At 37.9% G+C, this 20,486-nt stretch overlaps 1 protein-coding gene and 1 long non-coding RNA gene across 3 annotated transcripts in view; both read left to right on the top strand.

Moving 5' to 3' along the window:
* The window catches only part of LOC110913188 (pentatricopeptide repeat-containing protein At1g15480, mitochondrial), a 28,397-nt gene extending 19,070 nt beyond the window's left edge, over window positions 1-9,327 (top strand). The window contains exons 3-7 of the mRNA XM_035984241.1: window positions 6,372-6,552; window positions 6,634-6,735; window positions 6,830-7,103; window positions 8,535-8,697; window positions 8,800-9,327. Coding sequence (XP_035840134.1) covers window positions 6,372-6,552; window positions 6,634-6,735; window positions 6,830-7,103; window positions 8,535-8,697; window positions 8,800-9,210 — 1,131 coding nt within the window. The 3' untranslated portion in view covers window positions 9,211-9,327. The remainder of the gene's footprint in view (window positions 1-6,371; window positions 6,553-6,633; window positions 6,736-6,829; window positions 7,104-8,534; window positions 8,698-8,799) is intronic.
* A 636-nt stretch (window positions 9,328-9,963) lies between these two features.
* Window positions 9,964-20,198, top strand: LOC110914692. 2 transcript variants are annotated; one of them, XR_002578513.2, is made up of 4 exons: window positions 9,964-10,207; window positions 10,300-10,518; window positions 18,810-18,863; window positions 20,140-20,198. It is a non-coding gene; the product is annotated as an uncharacterized LOC110914692 (long non-coding RNA). The 2 variants fall into 2 exon arrangements; XR_002578512.2 differs by having other exon boundaries at window positions 10,297-10,518.
* The last annotated feature ends 288 nt before the right edge of the window (window positions 20,199-20,486 follow it).

Below are 20,486 nucleotides of genomic sequence, written 5' to 3'. Positions count from 1 at the left end.
GAGATGAAGACGTGCATAAGACAGCATTTAGGACTCGCTACGGTCACTATGAGTTCCTAGTGATGCCTTTTGGGCTCACAAATGCACCGGCTACGTTCATGGACCTCATGAATCGCGTCTGCAAGCCGTACTTGGACAAATTTGTCATAGTCTTCATAGACGATATCCTTATATATTCAAAGAACCAAGCTGACCACGAGAAACACCTCCGTTGTATTCTCGAATTGCTACAGCGTGAGAAACTCTACGCCAAATTCTCTAAATGCGAATTTTGGCTACGAGAGGTTCAATTTTTGGGTCACGTCGTGAGTGAGCATGGAATCCAGGTGGATCCCGCTAAGGTAGAGGCGGTCATGAATTGGCAAGAGCCAAATACGCCTACCGAAATTCGTAGTTTCCTGGGGTTAGCAGGATACTACAGGAGATTTATTGAGAATTTTTCGAGGATTGCTGCGCCCTTAACCTCCCTAACCAAGAAGAAAGAAAAGTTCATTTGGGGCCCAAAGCAGCAAGAGTCCTTCGAAATACTGAAGCAGAAGCTAAGCAACGCACCTGTGTTGACACTACCGGAAGGTACAGATGAATTCGTAGTTTACTGCGATGCGTCGCACACAGGCATGGGGTGTGTGCTTATGCAAAAAGGCAAGGTTATTGCCTATGATTCAAAACAATTAAAGGTGCACGAAAAGAATTACACCACCCATGATTTGGAGTTGGGTGCCGTTGTATTTGCACTGAAATTGTGGAGGCATTACCTCTATGGTATTAAATTTGTGATTTATTCTGATCACAAAAGCCTTCAACATCTGTTCAACCAGAAGGAGTTGAACATGAGGCAACGCCGTTGGATGGAAACCTTGAATGATTATGATTGTGAGATCAGGTATCATCCTGGCAAAGCGAATGTAGTCGCTGATGCCCTAAGCAGAAAAGAAAGGGTGAAACCTATTCGGATCAATGCCAAGAGCATTGAAGTCAGGAATAACTTGATTGAAAGGGTATTAGCTGCACAGCGAGAGGCTGTGTTGGAAGCTAATTATCCTAAGGAAAAGTTAGGAGTAACTGAAGAGCAGTTAACTCTTAGCAAGGATGGAATCCTTAGACTGAACGGACGAATATGGGTTCCGATTTATGGAGGGCTACGAGATGTTATCCTCCAGGAAGCCCATAGTTCCAAATATTCGGTCCATCCTGGAGCAGATAAAATGTATCAAGACTTAAAGGCAAATTATTGGTGGATAGGCTTGAAAAAGTCTGTAGCCGCCCATGTAGCAAAGTGCTTAACTTGTGCTCAAGTCAAAGCCGAGCACCAAAAGCCGTCTGGCTTGCTACAACAGCCTGAACTTCCTGAGTGGAAGTGGGAATGCGTAACTATGGACTTCATAACCAAGTTACCCAAAACAAGGAAAGGAAACGACACAATATGGGTCATAGTCGATAGGCTGACTAAATCAGCTCATTTCCTACCCATCAAGGAGACGTATAGCTCCGATATGCTAGCCCAACTTTATGTTGATAAGATTGTAGCCTTACACGGCATACCTGTGTCTATTATCTCCGATAGGGATACTAGGTACACGTCTCATTTCTGGAAGAGTTTCCAGCAATCTTTGGGCACGCGTTTGAACTTCAGTACGGCTTACCATCCACAGACGGACGGTCAGAGTGAGCGTACTATCCAAACGTTAGAAGACATGCTTCGTGCATGTGCGATCGATTTAGGTGGTAACTGGGATAAGAATCTACCCCTAATCGAATTCTCCTACAATAATAGCTACCATACCAGCATAAAGGTTGCGCCTTTCGAGGCATTATACGGTAGGAAATGTAGATCGCCTGTTTGTTGGGCGGAAGTGGGAGAGGTCCAATTATCAGGACCGGAGATAGTTTTCCAGACAACGGACAAGATTGTCCAGATTCGGGAACGTCTCAAGGCTGCCAGAGATAGGCAGAAAAGTTACGCTGATCCGAAGCGTAAGGATTTTCACTTCGAAGTGGGTGAAAAAGTATTGCTTAAAGTATCACCCTGGAAATGGGTGATGCGTTTCGGCAAGAAAGGCAAACTGAGTCCGAGATACATAGGACCTTTTGAGGTCATTAAACGTGTCGGGTCAGTTGCCTATAAGTTGAACTTGCCTGAAGAGCTCAATGGAATTCACAATGTGTTCCACATCTGCAATCTCAAGAAGTGCTTCGCCGATGAATCATTGGTGATCCCACGCACAGATGTGCATATAGATGAGAGCTTAAAGTTTGTAGAGAAGCCTTTGTCGATTGAAGATCGACAGGTGAAAAAGCTTCGAAGAAAACACGTACCGATTGTAAAGGTCAAATGGGATGCTCGTAGAGATCCGAATATACGTGGGAAGTCGAAGCCACAATGAAAGAAAAATACCCTTATTTATTTGAGTAAATCTCGGGTCGAGATTTATTTTAAGGGGGTGAGGATGTAACACCTCGAATTTTTTTGTGTCCAATGATGTGTTAACACGTGTCATTTGTTTACACGTGACATTGATATTAAATAAAGGACTAATATTGACAAACCTTGAAAGTATATAAATTCAAGGGTTATAAATGTCAAACAAGGGTAAATATACTGCATAGTAACCCTAAGTGGTGCTTGTACCTTCAAACGAATAAATCATGGATCGCACGGAAGCGAAACGCGGAAGAAAGTGAGAGATTACAAGCTACAGGGGTTAACTGTGTCAACATGTTTAATTATACCTCTGAGTGACCCTTTAACGCTCCCGAGGCTTTGTAACAGTATTATACGCTCACTAGAATATACTGTATAAATTCCGCGAAGTTCCGTTTTAAAACGAGAAAGTTATGATCGAATTCGTATGAGAAGGGTTAAAAGCGTCAACAATGAAAGTTAAGGCTTTCCGAATAATTAATAAACTAACCGGGGACTTAACAATGCGGGTAAATAACTCGAGGCCCTTAGTTGTAAATAATCGAGGGCCAAATCGCAAAGTTACCCCTTCAAAACCGAAAGGTCAGGTTAATAATTACGAAAGATTTCGTTATTAATTACCAGGATTTCGTCATGATTACAAAAGATTTAAAAAACCTGAAAATCTAACCTCTCGCGACCCGCGTTATGTTCTGGGTTAAGTGAAGGCGGGCCGCGAGCCCCCTAAGATACGCGCCTGATTTTTAAACATCAGGCGGCCCACGTACAAAATGCATGGATCCTCCATGCGGGCCGCGTGGGACGCCCAGATGCAGAAACTTTGGATTTTCATGCCTTTTGAGCTAGTGAACGATCAAACAACCAATAAATGAGGCATGGGCGCCCCCTACTCGACCCATAGCACCATGGGACACCTGCCCATCATCCATGATCAGTGTAGACCAATGTGTAATGATCTAGAGGCATGTTGAACACTATAAATAGGCATGTTATGTGCATAAGTGAACTCACACCTCAAACACTCATCTCTGATCATTTCTAAGGCTCTCAAGTGCTCTTCTCTTGTTCTGAAACTTACTACAAGTCTCTGTAAGTATACCATACCTTCCATAGTTCTGTCTTTGCTTAGTTTAGCTTATAAACCAAACCGTCGTAACTAACGGTTGTCATAGCGATAATTCACGAATGGTCCAGTGAATTGTCGAATCAAAAGTAGTTATGAGTTGGTATTTATTTGGGTAATAAACCCCTAAAAGGGTTTCCCCTGATCACCACTCTAACTATGTCAAATGTCGAGTCAAACGTGCACACAAAAAGTCAACGGAAAGCTATATTAGCGATTCTTGTATAAATTGTAATGCAGATGATATGAAACCTGTTTTGACACTTATAAAACATGATATTAAGTATATACACTTGTCTACGCTCGTTTGAATCGACCATTTGCTATATTGACCCGGTTCGGAGCCGAATGTCGCAAAAGTTTGACTTTTGCATTGACTTCAGTTCTGACCCGTTTTAGTGAGGTATAGATATGCCTTAGGACTCTCTTAGGACCAGGTCACATGATGGTATAACCCTCTGTGACCGGTTCATTGTTTGTCCGAGTCTTTTACGCATTTCCGTTAATCGCCTAAAAGTTGACCGTAACGGCCTTTTTAAAATAAAACGAGTATTTCGGACGCGTGAACGGACCATAACCTTGCTTACTAAATTATAAGCATGTCCTTAAAGTTTCACGTCAATCCGAGGTTTAGAATGAGAGTTATGCTAAAAAGCGCAATTAAAGTAAACTTTTGTAATAAACGGCGCAATTAGCATAACGCCTATCTAAACCAAGATATCGTCACCAAAACTTTTACCCACTATTGTAAAATAATATTTTTGGAATTTTAAAGATTTTTAATAAATTTTACCTTGCTCATAACCTGCGGTTATGGCTACGGTTCGGTAAATACCGAATATGCCCTTTTCGGCCAAAACTTGAGTTCTACAAGGTCTTTTGACCCGATTCCAGTTGCTACTGATTTTAAATAATAAATAAAGTATTTTAAACTTTATAAACTGATCGGGAAACTCAGATTTCCTGTAGAACTCGAAAAGCTCTTTAAAAGTCTTTAAAATGACCGAAAAACCCCTACGGGGCGTAATATTAACTTAAACTCGTTACGGGCATCACGGAAGGTATCCTACTGATACCACAACCTCTTTAAGGCATATTGACTTAGGAAATAAACGTAGGACTCTCATGGTTAACCGTTTCGCCTATTGTGCGCACGGTTCGGCTTATGGAACTAGTTTTCATAAATTAGCCGACATGGGTCAAACCATATTATTTTGACCCCAAAATCCAGAGTGTGAACCTTGAACCCATATAAAACAAGTCTCTGAACTTGTTGGGTCGGAATCACACTCCATTCTCGGTTTTCGCCTTTTCGCGCGATTAAACCATATTTATAATTCGGAACCAACCGGTCTAGGCTACGGCCAATATAAAGACCCGTTAGGATTCTAATAGGTTAATTAAAACCTTCGTTCCAGAATAGGAGCCCCAGTAAAAGCTATCTGTGACGTAATCCATTAAGGAATATACTTGCAAAGGTAAATACTTTAACTTATTTTCCCTTATACGGGCTTGGGATACGGTATATTAATACCGCTTGATTGAGCATCATATCTTCCATCGCTTAGGTGGTTAATTGAATAATGTGATCGGCTCATTTAAACAGTCTTGTTACTTAAAAGCCTTTGGGGGGTTAATGACCGTTGTCCCGGATATCCTTGGCATCATTTTACGAAATGGCCACGACCTCGACATCCCGGTGTAGGCGTACACCCGGTATATTATGTCGACATTATTATTATTAAAAGACGTAGCCGTTGGTTTTTACACTACGGTTTTACGCAATGTGGTATGTCTATTAATCTTTAACCCGGACAGGATCCGGGCTACTGAACGCATAAAAGGACATGTAATTCGTTCACAAGATTTTAATAATTTTCCCAAGTTATAAAAGAGTTTGTGCCTCGTGCATTCAAATCAATTTTAATAAACATTTTCAAATGTGTCAGTTGAACGTATTTACCAGTGTAAACTGACGTATTTTCCCCAAAAGATTAAGTGCAGGTACTACACGAAATTTGGCTGGTAATAGCTTCCTAGCATCACGAATAGTCTCGCAAACTTGATGCTGTATCTGATTGAACAATACTTTATTTTATTTATGATCCCCTGTGGATACAATTCGACTTCTGTAATACACTTGATATTACATTCAAAAGGTTGAATTATATTTATCTTTATGCTCCCACTGTGCATTCATATAATTGTGTGGTTTGACTATATTGTTGCCAACTACGTCACGGTAATCCCCCACCGGGCCCACCGGAGATACATGTGGAAATCGGGGTGTGACAGTAGTTCAGCTTCTTTTAGTTTTAATTGTGTTTGATTTGTGGATAATTAGGTTTGCACTTATTTTAAAACTTGTTTATTCACAATCTACAACTTATTTGAGAAATGTTTATGCGAACACAATTTGAATACTTATGTAACTGAATATGTTAGATAATTTAGTTTATTATATGGATTGAATTGAATATGCCAGTTAATAATATTTGCAGTTTAATTATTTTGAGGTTTTAGTGCATAAACTCTTCTGTTTATAAGCTCTTGCATCATGTGTATGTAAAAATATTACATTTTGTTTATATATCCATCTGTGTCTGCAAAAATAGACTATCAAACATATAAACTGGCGCGATTTTTTTCGGCAAGCTCAAATTTCAGCTCGTTAACAGTTTTATCTAGCGGAAATGAGTTCACACCACTAAGTTATGTAAGATATGAAGTATGATTGCAAATATAATATTTCGGTTGCTGTGAATTAACAATTTTCTAATCAAATAACAATTTTTAACAGTAAGTAAAGTTGCAATGGATAATCAGATACGCAAGGTAATTCAAGTTGTGCGAGCCAGACAATTGCAGGCGGTTAACTTGATTTGCTTATTGGTGGCTTTCGTTGCACTACGTAGACTGTTAACCAAAAAGCGTGCCAATTTACCTACTAGAGATGAAATTTTACAACGACGATATGTACGAGAAGAGATGTTTCCCATTATTAGAAGTACAAGTGAACCATTCTACTCTTGCGAAACACAGTCTGCCATCTTTTTAGCATGTTGTATTTTACACAACTTTTTACTAGAGGAAGATCGTGATGAAGATCTTGAAGACGAGGTCATACAAGAGGTGTTAGATGCACCACAAGAGGAAGAGCGCTACAATACAAGAGACATACGTGAGGAAAGTACATCACTTTTGGGTCTGTTTTTTTATAACTAAATCGCATCCAAATTGGATTGTTTATGATGCTATATACTAATATTTCACTGTTGTTTTAGTGAGAATATATATGTTGTTTGGGATTGTTTTGATTACTAGCAGATTGAATCTTGTGAAAGAAGCTGATCTAATTGATGTAATGGATGGCGGCCAATGTGTCGAAATGGGTACACATGAGTTGGACGGATGGATTACGGAGAAAGAGATACAAGATGTTGCTGATATTATGGATAAGGTTTCTGATAAAGGGAAGAAGTTCATTGCAGAAAAAATAAATAAGTTGAAGAGGGAGATGGAGTTGTTTGGACCACAAGCCGTTGTCAGTAAGTACAGGTATTACAGTTAATACCGTTACTTGTACAACATTACTTGATATTATTTACGGCTGTCTTGTAAAGAAGTATAATGAGCTCGGTTCCAACCCGGTTTAGGTTATACAAAAAAACCCGATTTGTGCATCTCTACCTAGAGGTGGTAACTGGTAAGATGGTTTGATTAGGTAACGGGTCAAAACATGAACATGGCCTTGTTCGTTGGTTTGATTACAGCCGTACTAGAGGCTCATCAGCCTTTATTGACTTGCTGCAACTGCCATATCAGCAACTACAGGTATTCTGTTTGTTTTTTTACAAATGTAAATAGTGAAATTTGATTGTAGCTGCGTTGTTTTTTTGAGATAATTTTGTTCAGTCCGAAACGATACAGGTCGAAATGGTTCGCGTCGAAACGGTACGCGTTGAAACGGTACGGGTCGATACGGTTAGCGTCGAAATGGTAAATTGCTTATTCTATCGTCTTCTCTAACATATGATCTTGTGATGCTTTTAAAGAGCTGAACTGTGCTAAATTACTATCAACCCATTAGTGAAAAGTAGCTAATGAAACAATGAAAACTCAAAACTCGGTACAAGCGTAACCCATGCGTAGTCAGCACCGTAATGCGAGTAACCTGCATTAAGCATGCAAAACTAATGCTTAAACGCGCGTAACCCACACCGGTTACGTGTCGAGTGCTAGGTTATGTATCAAAGCTGAGTTACGCGCATTACGCGGTGCATGATGGGTGTTTGTCGGCCCCGGTACACGTGACCGGCCTTTAAACACCCATAACCAATGTCGCGCGCATAAGAGATGCCTACACAACCAATGCCTAAACGCGCGTAACGACACCAGCCCAGGTTCAAAAAGGATTGTTTATGATGCTATACTAATATTTCACTGTTGTTCCTCTTGACCGAATTGACTCAGCCCAGGTTCAAAAAGGCCTACCCGTGTTCACTCAGAAATTGTGTTCAGCCTCAACTGACTCGGAGAAAGCTGAAGCCCAAATTGGAGTGGATGTTCATAGTGCTCTTAATTTCGCTCTTACGGGTTGAGAGTAAGCTGGAAAGTACAGAGTACCCATCTCTCTTTTGTGATCATTTCGAGATCAATAATAGTTCTCTCATTACAGCCAATTGTAATGGCTATTTACGAAACCGATACCGTGATGTGGTCTTTAAGGGTTAAAAAGTTAGAAAACCAGTAGAAGTTGAGTGCGAAAATGCTAGAGGGACTAGAACGCTTACCGCTTCGCCTACGCTCTTGAAGGTTACTTGGACATGCTTTAGAGGATGAATGGGAAAAGAACATGAGTATGTTGGATTTGGAGTTAATTTTACGTAGTGTTTACCAATTCTGTGTTCAAAATTGGTTAAGTGGTATAATATAATAGTATGGTCTATGATATGATTATTTTTATATGTGCTAAAGGTAATGGGTTAGCAATTACAAATCGATTATGCATTCATTTTGCTGGAAAATATATGAATGGCATTTTGCAATAAGGGGACTGAGTGATATTGAGTTTGAAGGAGGAATTTATCATGGTCGAATTCAGTTGCCTTCAGAGTACCCGTTTAAACCACCATCATTTATGTTGTTAACGGTATTATTTCGTTCTTAAACTATTTAATTTGTATTTCTATATCTTTAAAAATATCATCTTGCTACTCTACATACCAACTTAAACTAATGGTCATTGTTTCAGCCGAATGGACGTTATGAAACTCAAACAAAGATATGCTTAAGCATATCAAATCACCACCCTGATGCGGCAGCAGGTGAACAAGCTTCCGAGAGTCCTCAAGATACCAGCACCGGGATTACCGAACACGAAGAACAACAGCGTGAAGAAAACAACGAAGTTGCTGCTGAACAAATCACAGAACCTGTAGTACCAAATGTATCAAGGCAGGTAGCTAACGCTGTACCTTCTGCTTCATCATCTGTACACGCGGTGGAACCACAGCAGCAACAGGTGCTGGGGGTTCAGAAACCCGCTGATGACCGCCTGTTCACATGGGCGGCTGTCGGACTTACCGTTGCTATTATGGTGCTTCTGCTGAAGAAGTTCATGAAAGCTAGTGGACATGGTGCCGTTTTCATGGACGAATCTTGAAATTGAAATTTATTCGCCTGAAGTTTTTTGGCTTATAATCTTTTCGGTTATCTGTCGTTGTGTTATCAGTTATGATTCGACTTAATGGCAGGAGTAATAATATTGTATATGAAGAAATGTTTTGGTATATACAATTATATATCAGCAACAGTAGACGAATTATATTTACAGATGAACAATAACATTCTCATATATTATCTTTTTTCTTCGCTCAGAACCAGTCATAATCATTCCTTATATATAACTTCCGACGGCCTTAGGGGCGTCGCCGACGGGCTCTAGAAAGTCAGTTTTTGGCTGACGGGTTATTTGGCTGTCTACGGAAGTTTTGGGCTACGGGCACTTGCAAAGGCCATCGCCGACGCCCCTAGGGCCGTCGCCGACGGCCTCCCCATGTTCAAAAACCTGAAATTTGTTATCTAATTTGATTTGGGAGTAGTAGAATTCGGTTTGCTATCTGTGGATGTAATGTATAGAAATTAAAAAAAAAAATAATAATAATAATATTAATAAAATAAGAGTGTTAGTTTCTTTTTGATTATATTGAGTTACATGGAAAATACATGCATGTTGCATGTAGTCCTACGATGGAAAATAAATTATAAAGTTAAAATATTATATTGTTCAACAATTTACATAACCTACGATACCTTCTTCCATATCTATTCTGTAAGCCTTATCTTTGGATTCAAAATCTCAAATTAAATCTCTCAAACGAACAAACCGATATTGTTGGGCGACTACGATCATTCAACCAATTTATACCTATTCAGACTTTTTCTTTATTAAAAAAAAACCCACAATCTCATCAGCCGCCATCATCACCTCTAGAATTTTTCTGATCACTTGTGCTACTCCGCCACTACGCCACCTCGGGGTACCGACTACGTTTTCTAAGTGTCCGATTGGGTTCAGACCCACCATTCAGCAACCGTCATACTCCGCGACCATCTCGTGTGATTCTCATTCCGTTCGACTCATTCCGACTCACGCCCAGGTACCAGTTTTTTACTTATTATCTTCTTTCGAGTCATGCTTTGATGCAAAATCTAATATGGAAGTTATTCTTTTGATCCGGTGACGAAGTAGCCGAACGCAAACCGTGAATCACCGTTGCCGTGCATCCCAGCTGTGTTCCGTTTGTCTACCGCTGTTGCGACTCTAGTTTCACCCTCATTGCTATTTCTGTTCAGACTCCGCAACCATTTACCGCCACGGACCTGTTCACTGTCGTCTCCTCGAGACTCGTTTCTGATTAATCGCATCCAACGACTCCCTGTCACCTGTTTAATTCGACTTATTATTCAGGTTAGCAAACCAAACCGTCTTTAGATTTGAAAAATACTTGTGTGAATTATGGTTCGTTACGAATTCTGGCGACTGCAGTCTGCAGATCTAATCTTAATCTGATATAACAATTGAGTTTTATTTCATGTCTAGTATAGTCATCTGTAATAGTTTTAATTTTGGGTATCCTTTAACAGTTGACTTATCTAGTCAAAATTAAAATAAGAGTCTATACACAATGAAGCCTCAAGTCTTCTGTTAGATAAGTAAAAACATCCATTTTTTTATTACCCATGTGATGTGATCTCTAAATTGAAGAAGTATCCATGATTTAAAAAAAGACAAAAATAAATAATCTCTAAATAATGGTCTTATGAATTCATACATGTAAGTTTTAAAATAAATAAAATGAAATATTAGATTCTGTTCACTGAACCATATGTCCACATATTTACTTATATAAATGTTTGTGTGTGATTTCGTAAACAAAATGTTTTATATATTATAACAGTCTAAACATTTAGTTAACTTGATGTCTCTCGGTTGAACTCAAATAATTATCCTTTGTTAGTTAGAAGAAATATTTAAGATTTAGATTTTTGTCGCCAGAAGTTTCCTTAACGAACGAATCATTAAATGTGAATGAAAAACTGATTTAAGATATTGTCACGGCCCCCGACCCGGTTTGACCCGTTTCAGGAGCCGCGGGACAGAAATTCCGTGGTATTTTAATTTAAGCGACAGCGGAAGTCTTTTTAAAACAGGATCTTTCAATATTAAAACTGCACGTTACATAATTTAGGGATAAAACCTTGTAATTTACAATAAGGTAATTTCACTGGGAAATCTTTATTTTTCAAAACATGTTTCTTTATTTATTTACATTGAGCCACTTCTCTAAGCTGGTAGTGCTCCACGGCACTTTTCTTAGCTCACAACAGATCACCTGAAACATGTTTGAAAAAGGTTTTGTCAGCGGGGAAATACTGAGTGAGTTCATTCAGGTTTTATAAAATGATATATATAGTTATTAATTACAGCATAAGAGCGATTACAATGGCTTTTATCTTATTTTTATCTGGCGCTCTGTCACAATGGTGACAAGTCACAATGGTGACGATTGTCATACCACTATTAGGTCAATGAACCCAAAATAGTGATGATTATCCCTAGTAGGTCAATGAACCTAACTGGGAGAAAATTAGTAATGTGCACAATACCCCACTAGCCAGTGATTCAAGATATCAACGACTTAGTCCCTGTAATTATAACTTTTGAAAATAATTTGGAATATTGTAAAACAATTGATAAAAAGAGAATGACTCACATTACAGATTTAACGAGCAGTGTATAAGCCTACTGATTAGCCTTGATTAACCTAATTTAATTCACAATACACGCAATTGGGGGTTAGTAACTAATACAGCAGTTACGTCAATTCACGAGATCAAACCCTCACAACGATTAACAAAGTGCAATACTTAATAATTCAACGGATTCACAACGAATAACAGAGCATAGTCCGAATTCGAACAGCACTCAAATATTCAAGTTGAAATCACTACGAATAACAAAGTATAAGCTCAATTTGAGCAGCACTCAAACAATCGTTGGATAGTTTCAATCGATCGGACGTTGAATCGTAATAGCGATCGAGTTATTACCCTGATTGCGGCAGCGATTCGTGCGGTGTGTGATTTGTAGTAAACGATGTATAACTTCGTCTACGAAGTGAATTTTCTCGTCGAATTAACGCCAAATTTCAAGTCCCAAACCCCCTATTTATACTGGATTTTTGCATCTCCCGCGTGTCGCGGAAGAATACGTGGCATGTGCCGCGTATCGCCTGGGGTGACAAAGTAGGGTAGGGTAGGTTAGTCACCTGCCTAGCCTTGCTGAGTCGACAGTTTCGATAAATTCTACTTAGAAAACGAATTCGAAGGATAATCGTCAACTAGGTTTTACCCCCCTGAGTTTTAGGGGCCCTGATCCTGATTCCGATTGTTCTGAAAATTTTAGGGTTTATGTAGAATTACTTGGGTTTCTCAATTAGGGTTTCCTTAATAGAAAGTTACCATACTAAGTATTGATTTTAGCGAGAGTTGTTACATCCTCCCCACCTTAAGAAAAATCTCGTCCTCGAGATTTACTGGAATAGATGAGGGTATTTCTGCTTCATTTATGATTCCAACTCCCAAAGTGTATTCTGGTCATCTCTTTGAATTCTACTTGACTTTGACCAATACTAGTCGTTTGTGTTTGAGAAACTTGACTTTCTTGTCTTCTATTTGCAGTGGTTTCTCTACGATTTCAGCTTTTTATTTACCTCTACATCTTGAAGAGATACTACCAGGGATTCGTCTGATAAACATTTCTTAAGATTGGATACATGAAATACATTATGTACTCCAACTAGTTCTTCTGGTAGTTGTAAATGATAAGCAACTGGTCCTATACGTTGGATCACTGGAAATGGTCCTACGTACCTTGGACTTAACTTTTCTTTCTTACCGAATCTAACAACTCCTTTCCAAGGAGATAATTTCGATAGCATTTTCTCTCTAACTTGAAACTCCAATGGCTTTCGTCTATTATCTGTATAACTCTTCTGGCGATCTCTAGCCGTCTTCAGCTTTTCCTTCGTGATACTGAATATCACAGTCGTAGTCACTTAGGATTTTCATCCATCTCCTTTGCCTCATGTTTAATTCTTTTTGCTCAAATATATCTTAAATTCTTATGATCTGTATAGACGGTAAACTTACTTCCATACAAATAATGTCTCCAAATCTTAAGGGCAAAATTATGGTTCCTAATTCTAAGTCTTGAGTGGTATAGTTTTCTTCGTGCTTTTTCAATTGCCTTGATGCATACGCAATTACCTTTTTGCGTTGCATTAACGCACATCTAAATCCTAGCTTTGATGCATTACCATACACTTTAAAATCTTCTGTTCCTTCTGGTAAGGCTAGGATTGGGGCATTTGTTAATTTATGCTTTAAGATCCTAAAGGCTTCTTCTTGTTTAGGTCCTCATTCAAACTTAACTGTTTTACAGGTTAGCTTATTTAATGATATAACTATCTTGGAAAAATCCTTAATATAGTATCTGGCTAAACCTACAAAAACTCCTAATTTCCATTGCGGATTGCGGAACCTTTCATTCGGTAATTGCTGCTATCTTATCAGAATCTATGTGAATACCTTCACGATTCACCATATGACCTAGAAATTGTACTTCTGGCAGCCAAAATTCACACTTCGAGAATTTGGCGAAAAGCTTCTCTTTTCTTAACAAAGTTAAGAGTGCATGCAAGTGCTGATAATGTTTTCCTGACTTTTGGCATAAATAAGTATATCGTCGATGGAGATAATTACAAATTTATCCAAATATGGTTTACAGATCCTATTCATCTTGTCCATGAATGCTGCAAGTGCATTTGTTAATCCGAAGGGCATGACTGTAAACTTGTAATGACCATACCTAGTTCTGAAAGCAGTTTTAGGTATGTCTTCCACTTGTACTTTCAATTGATGATATCCGGAATGTAGGTATATCTTAGAAAAATATCTAGCTCCTGGAAGTTGATCGAAAAGATCATCAATCCTAGGTAATGGGTATCGATTCTTAATTGTATCTTTATTCAATTCTCTATAATTAATATACGTTCTTATCGGACCATCCCTTTTTCTTAATAAACAACGCTAGTGCCCTCTCCCACGGGGATAAACTAGGTTGTATGAAACTTTTACTTAATAATTTAGTTTTAATATTTCTGTGGGTGCTAACCGATAAGGTGCCTTGGCTATCGGTATAGTTTCTGGAATTAGATGAATCCTAAATTCTACCTTCCTATTTGGTGGTAATCCTGGTAATTCTTCTGGGAATACATCTGAGTATTCTGAAACTACAGAAATTTCCTTAAGTTCTTTATCTTTAATATCAATGATTACTGAAACTATTCCTTGCTTTTTTCATAATTAGCAACTTTCATTACTGATATGAACTTCGTGACCTTACGTGGTTTATTTCCTGTAATCACAATTACTTCTCCGGTGGGTGCCTGAATTTCTATAAAGTTCTTATCACAGAGAATTCAAGCATGGTTGGCTACTAACCAATCCATTCCTAACACAACATCAAATTCAGCTAATTTCATAGGTAATAGGTTTGCAAAGAATTTATGACCTGAGAGTTCTATATTTTCCTTTTGCAAAACTTTATCTATGCTAACAGATTTTTCGTTTGCCGTTTCGACTGTAGAATTTTGCCTAATGCTGGTTAAAAGTAAGTTAAGAGTTTGGCAGAATGGAATATTTATAAAACTTTGGTTTGCACCAGAGTCAAATAATACTTTTGTGTAAACGTTGTAAACTAAGAACGTACCAGCTATCACATCTGGAATGAGCTCTGCTTCCTGAGCAGTCAGTTGGAAGGCTCTTACATTCCTTTTTGCTTCTTCTGCAGGTTTAGCTTTATTGTTAGATAGTTTGTTCAGTTTTGGACAATCTGGCCTAAGATGTCCAGCTTCTCCACAGTTGTAGCAGACTGAAAATCTCTTCCTCCTGCAGTCTTCTTCTTGATGCCCCGGAATTTTGCAAAAATTGCAATATCCTTTGCATTTTTCAAAATGCTTTCTTTTGCAAAAATTGCAAAATGGGCTAGTGGAAGATTGTCCATTCCCTCCTTTCTTGAAATTGTTATGGTTACCCGGACGGAATCCTTGGGTAATCTTTTTGGGCTACTTCCTTCCTTCTATTTTCTTCTCTTGTCCGTACTAGTTCGTCAGTCAGAGTATTGGCTAAATCCACCGCATCATCAATCGTGCGAGGTTTCGCAGCCTTGACGATATTACGGATTTCAGCAATCAATCCCCAAATATAACGAGAAATAAGTACTGGCTCTGGCGAAGCCAGGGTTGGTACTACTCGAGCATACTCGAAAAATGTCGAAGTATACTTTCGACAATCTACATCCACCATCCGGTGGGTTAAAAACTTATTTGTCATTTGTTCCTTTTCATATTCGGGACAGAATTTTCTTTCTACAAAGCTCTTAAATTCTTCCCAGTTCATAGCATACGCCATCCTTCTTCCTTTTGCTTGTAACACCGTATTCCACCATTCTAGCGCCCCTTCTTTGAAAAGGTTTGACGCGTACATGACCTGATCATCCTGAGCACATTTACTTATGGCAATTACTGCCTCGGTTTTCTCTAACCAACGTAGTGCCGCAGTTGCTCCTTCATTGCCTGCAAACTCAACGGGTTTACAAGCAAGAAATTCTTTGTAAGTGCAACCAGGCGTTGCAACTTTTATTTTTTTAGGGAGCGGAGCTTGTCTTGGTTCATTATCATGATTAACATGATCATTGCCTCCGTTTACGCTATTACTGAAGTTATCTTCAGAAATACGTTTGCTAGGAACGATTTGTTGAGGTTCTATTGGATTTTTAACAGCAGCAACAATTGCTGGAATAACATTGGCTATCCCTTGAGCAATTATTGTTGGAATAGTGTTGGTTATCCCTTGAGCAACGATATTTTCTATATCCTGCCTAGTCATATATTGATCCCCCGGTTGTTGCTCAGATTGAGTAACCTCATTAACTGGTTCATTATTCGCGTTCTCCATCTGATAATTAATGTGTGTATATATATATATATATATAGTTTTATTAGTATCAAATAAATAACAATTATACACGAAATCATCATACAAATTTCACAATATACATATAGCCAAAACTATCGATTTCTCGATTCCTATTTTTATATTTTATAATAGGCATCAATACATATTTTTATCTTACAAAGTTTTATTTGTAGTTATTTTACAGACTGATTTTGACAATTACTATTACACAACCACAGTTCCATAAATCCCCTATCCTTTGTTAGATGATATTCTAGTAATGGCGTTCCCTCTCATCGTATTTCCAGGAGATCTGTCCCCCAATCTCTTGGATTCTATCCCCAGTATCCATTAGTTCTTTGCCAAGGTGGCGGAGTTCAGCCATATTCTCGTTACTCATTGGTGGATTTGGTAAAGGTTCTAGATTGAACTGAGGAAAAAGCTTATAGGGATTGTTTTGTAACTGTATTTCATTAGTCAACCATTCGTCTATTCCGAAAGGTTGCGAGTGGATTGAAGGATTTGGAATCTAAGTTCATTGGTAGTTGTGTTTCAAGAGAGTGAATAAAAACATTTTCATTAACAGGCTTAATAGTATTATGGCTTGCCAATATAAAATCTAGCTCTTCTTGAGATGGTAACCTTTCAATTTGCCTAGAACTTTCCCCAATTTTCATTTTCTTAGGCTTGGGTTTCTCGAGAGGTAAAGCATTAAATTCTATAGGTTCTTCTATGTCTGGTATATACCTATTGAAATCTCTGGAGACCGCTATTCTTACCGGATAGAGATTTAAATTCTGAAGGGCGTCAGACAAGTCACTCATACTGTTTAGCAAAATACACACAATTACTAAGTTAAAATTTATAACAAAATTTTATAGAAAACTTTTAAATATTATTTCATACTGGGTAACTACCAAACAACGGAAATTTAAAACACACTAGGTTTTATTTGTAAATTTATTTATTTACTGAATAAGGCTTCTAGACTATAGATAATAAAGGTACTAAAACTTAGGTCAAATTATTTAAGGATTTGCATTAATTGCTATATTAGCTAGCATATAAAGATCTGCCCATACTGTTCACAATTAGTCAGATAATAATAAAACACCTAATCACAGAATAGCAATTAATAAAAATTAAGTATTTCCTAAATACTTAATTGGCTTAAATCAGTGGCTCGATCAGTGGCTCTGATACCACTTTTTTCTGTCACGGCCCCCGACCCGGTTTGACCCGTTTCAGGAGTCGCGGGACAGAAATCCCGTGGTATTTTAATTTAGGCGACAGCGGAAGTCTTTTTAAAACAGGATCTTTCAATATTAAAACTGCACGTTACATAATTTAGGGATAAAACCTTGTAATTTACAATAAGGTGATTTCACTGGGAAATCTTTATTTTTCAAAACATGTTTCTTTATTTATTTACATTGAGCCACTTCTCTAAGCTGGTAGTGCTCCACGGCACTTTTCTTAGCTCACAACAGATCACCTGAAACATGTTTGAAAAAGGTTTTGTCAGCGGGGAAATACTGAGTGAGTTCATTCAGGTTTTATAAAATGATATATATAGTTATTAATTACAGCATAAGAGCGATTACAATGGCTTTTATCTTATTTTTATCTGGCGCTCTGTCACAATGGTGACAAGTCACAATGGTGACGATGGTCATACCACTACTAGGTCAATGAACCCAAAATAGTGATGATTATCCCTAGTAGGTCAATGAACCTAACTGGGAGAAAATTAGTAATGTGCACAATACCCCACTAGCCAGTGATTCAAGATATCCACGACTTAGTCCCTGTAATTATAACTTTTGAAAATAATTTGGAATATTGTAAAACAGTTGATAAAAAGAGAATGACTCACATTGCAGATTTAACGAGCAGTGTATAAGCCTACTGATTAGCCTTGATTAACCTAATTTAATTCACAATACACGCAATTGGGGGTTAGTAACTAATACAGCAGTTACGTCAATTCACGAGATCAAATCCTCACAACGATTAACAAAGTGCAATACTTAATAATTCAACGGATTCACAACGAATAACAGAGCATAGTCCGAATTCAAACAACACTCAAATATTCAAGTTGAAATCACTACGAATAACAAAGTATAAGCTCAATTTGAGCAGCACTCAAACAATCGTTGGATAGTTTCAATCGATCGGACGTTGAATCGTAATAGCGATCGAGTTATTACCCTGATTGTGGCAGCGATTCGTGCGGTGTGTGATTTGTAGTAAACGATGTATAACTTCGTCTACGAAGTGAATTTTCTCGTCGAATTAACGCCAAATTTCAAGTCCCAAATCCCCCTATTTATACTGGATTTTTGCATCTCCCGCGTGTCGCGGAAGAATACGTGGCATGTGCCGCGTATCGCCTGGGGTGACAAAGTAGGGTAGGGTAGGTTAGTCACCTGCCTAGCCTTGCTGAGTCGACAGTTTCGATAAATTCTACTTAGACAACGAATTCGAAGGATAATCGTCAACTAGGTTTTACCCCCCCTGAGTTTTAGGGGCCCTGATCCTGATTCCGATTGTTCTGAAAATTTTAGGGTTTATGTAGAATTACTTGGGTTTCTCAATTAGGGTTTCCTTAATAGAAAGTTACCATACTAAGTATTGATTTTAGCGAGAGTTGTTACAGATATAATGGGATTTTAGGTTTCTAATTTTGAGACGACTTAATTTTGTCTTGGTTTTCTCGCTAAATCTAAGGTACGGATTCTGTTTTCTTTTCATCGTAGTATACTTTTATATTTTCGTTACTCGTTGGTACGGATTCCTGTCCTTGTCAGCATAGTATTTTATTCATATCCGTTACTTTGTAGTACGGGTGTTTTCGTTAGATGGTTCGGTTCGTATTGTTATATGATTGTTATTTGTTGTAGCATGCAATAGACCTTAAATTTTGTGCTCGTTATTGCATGTTCCCTTTAGACTTATGTCAAGATACTTTTATTTCTGATACGCTTGTACTCTGTCACCCGAGCAATTATACGTTTAGACTTGTCGTTGGGGCGTCAACGACATGGCACTCATCGTGACGGTGCGTAACTAAAGTTCACGGCGTTTCTAGTTTGTGCTTGTGTAGCACATGGCCCCTAGAGGCGAATAGATCGATCTTAGCTCTGACTCCTGACTCCTGACTCCTGTTGAGATGGAATAATGTGTGTGCGCCTACATGCACCATCTCGGCGCATGGACTATAGCCATGCATGCCTCTGTTTAGGCTCGTGGGTGCTTCTATATTACGTGACTTGTTTTACTGTTATATGTTGTCACGTATGTCTTGTCTATGTTATGATATGTTGATATGTTTATATGCATCTGATTATGTTCAGTATCTGTTAACTGTTCAGTATAAGTTTTGGGATTCAAGTTATGTAAGTATCTGTTTCAGTGCCAGAATTTCAGTCTATGTTTTCAGCATTTGTCTGGGTGTCCGTCTCAGTATTTGTTTTAGAACTATTTTGTTTCCAGTATCGGTTTGCATAATCTTTACAAGTATTAGGTTACTATGTTTTCAAAACTTAATCTTTACAAGTATTAGGTTACTATGTTTTCAAAACTCAGGTTATCTAAACTATTTTGTTAATTAAATATATATATATATATATATATATATATATATATATATTTTCAAGTTAGAAATATAGTGGTTTTGACTAAATAATAATTTGTTATGAAATTCGAGTTATCATTAGATTTTGATCTAAATGTTTATTCATAATATAGTAATTTCGATAATTTTCTTGTTTTAAAGGAATTGGGATTTTTAAGCAATATTATATTATAAGTAAAACCACTTGAGAGAAGGAAAATTGTTTTAGTTTCAAATGTGGTTCAATGTCAGTCTCAGTTCAGCTTCCGTTACGTGGTGTTTCGTTCTCATTTCTTCGTCTTTTCATGTACTATTGATTTCTCCGTTACTGAGCAACTTTTTGGCTCAGCCGTAGTTTTTTTTCTTGTGTTTGTCTTATTTGTTTGACAGGTAATTTGGGAAACGTGGGGAAAAAGTGAAGAGTGTCGTGAAGATAAAGATTTATTTTTATTTTGGTAATGTAATGAAAATGAAATTAGGATCTTTTGTTTACAACGTCATGGATTGGTTTTAGTTTTGATATCTGTATGAGTGACACGTCAGCCTGTTCAGGTTGGGGTGTTACAGTGGACCACGGCGGGCCTCCCAAACATGATTTTGATCGTTCCTTTGACGTTTATGGGATATAAATCTAAATCTATGTACCATGTAATTAATGTATGGATATATAAGAGGTATGTAAGATCTTGAACATGTACTTAAGAGTGTATGTACATATGTAGACGTGTATTTAAGTA

This window comes from Helianthus annuus, chromosome 15 (assembly GCF_002127325.2).
Source record: "Helianthus annuus cultivar XRQ/B chromosome 15, HanXRQr2.0-SUNRISE, whole genome shotgun sequence".
Lineage (NCBI taxonomy): Eukaryota > Viridiplantae > Streptophyta > Magnoliopsida > Asterales > Asteraceae > Helianthus > Helianthus annuus.
The sequence above is the reverse complement of the archived record's forward strand: the minus strand, read 5'-3'. Positions and strand labels throughout refer to the sequence as shown.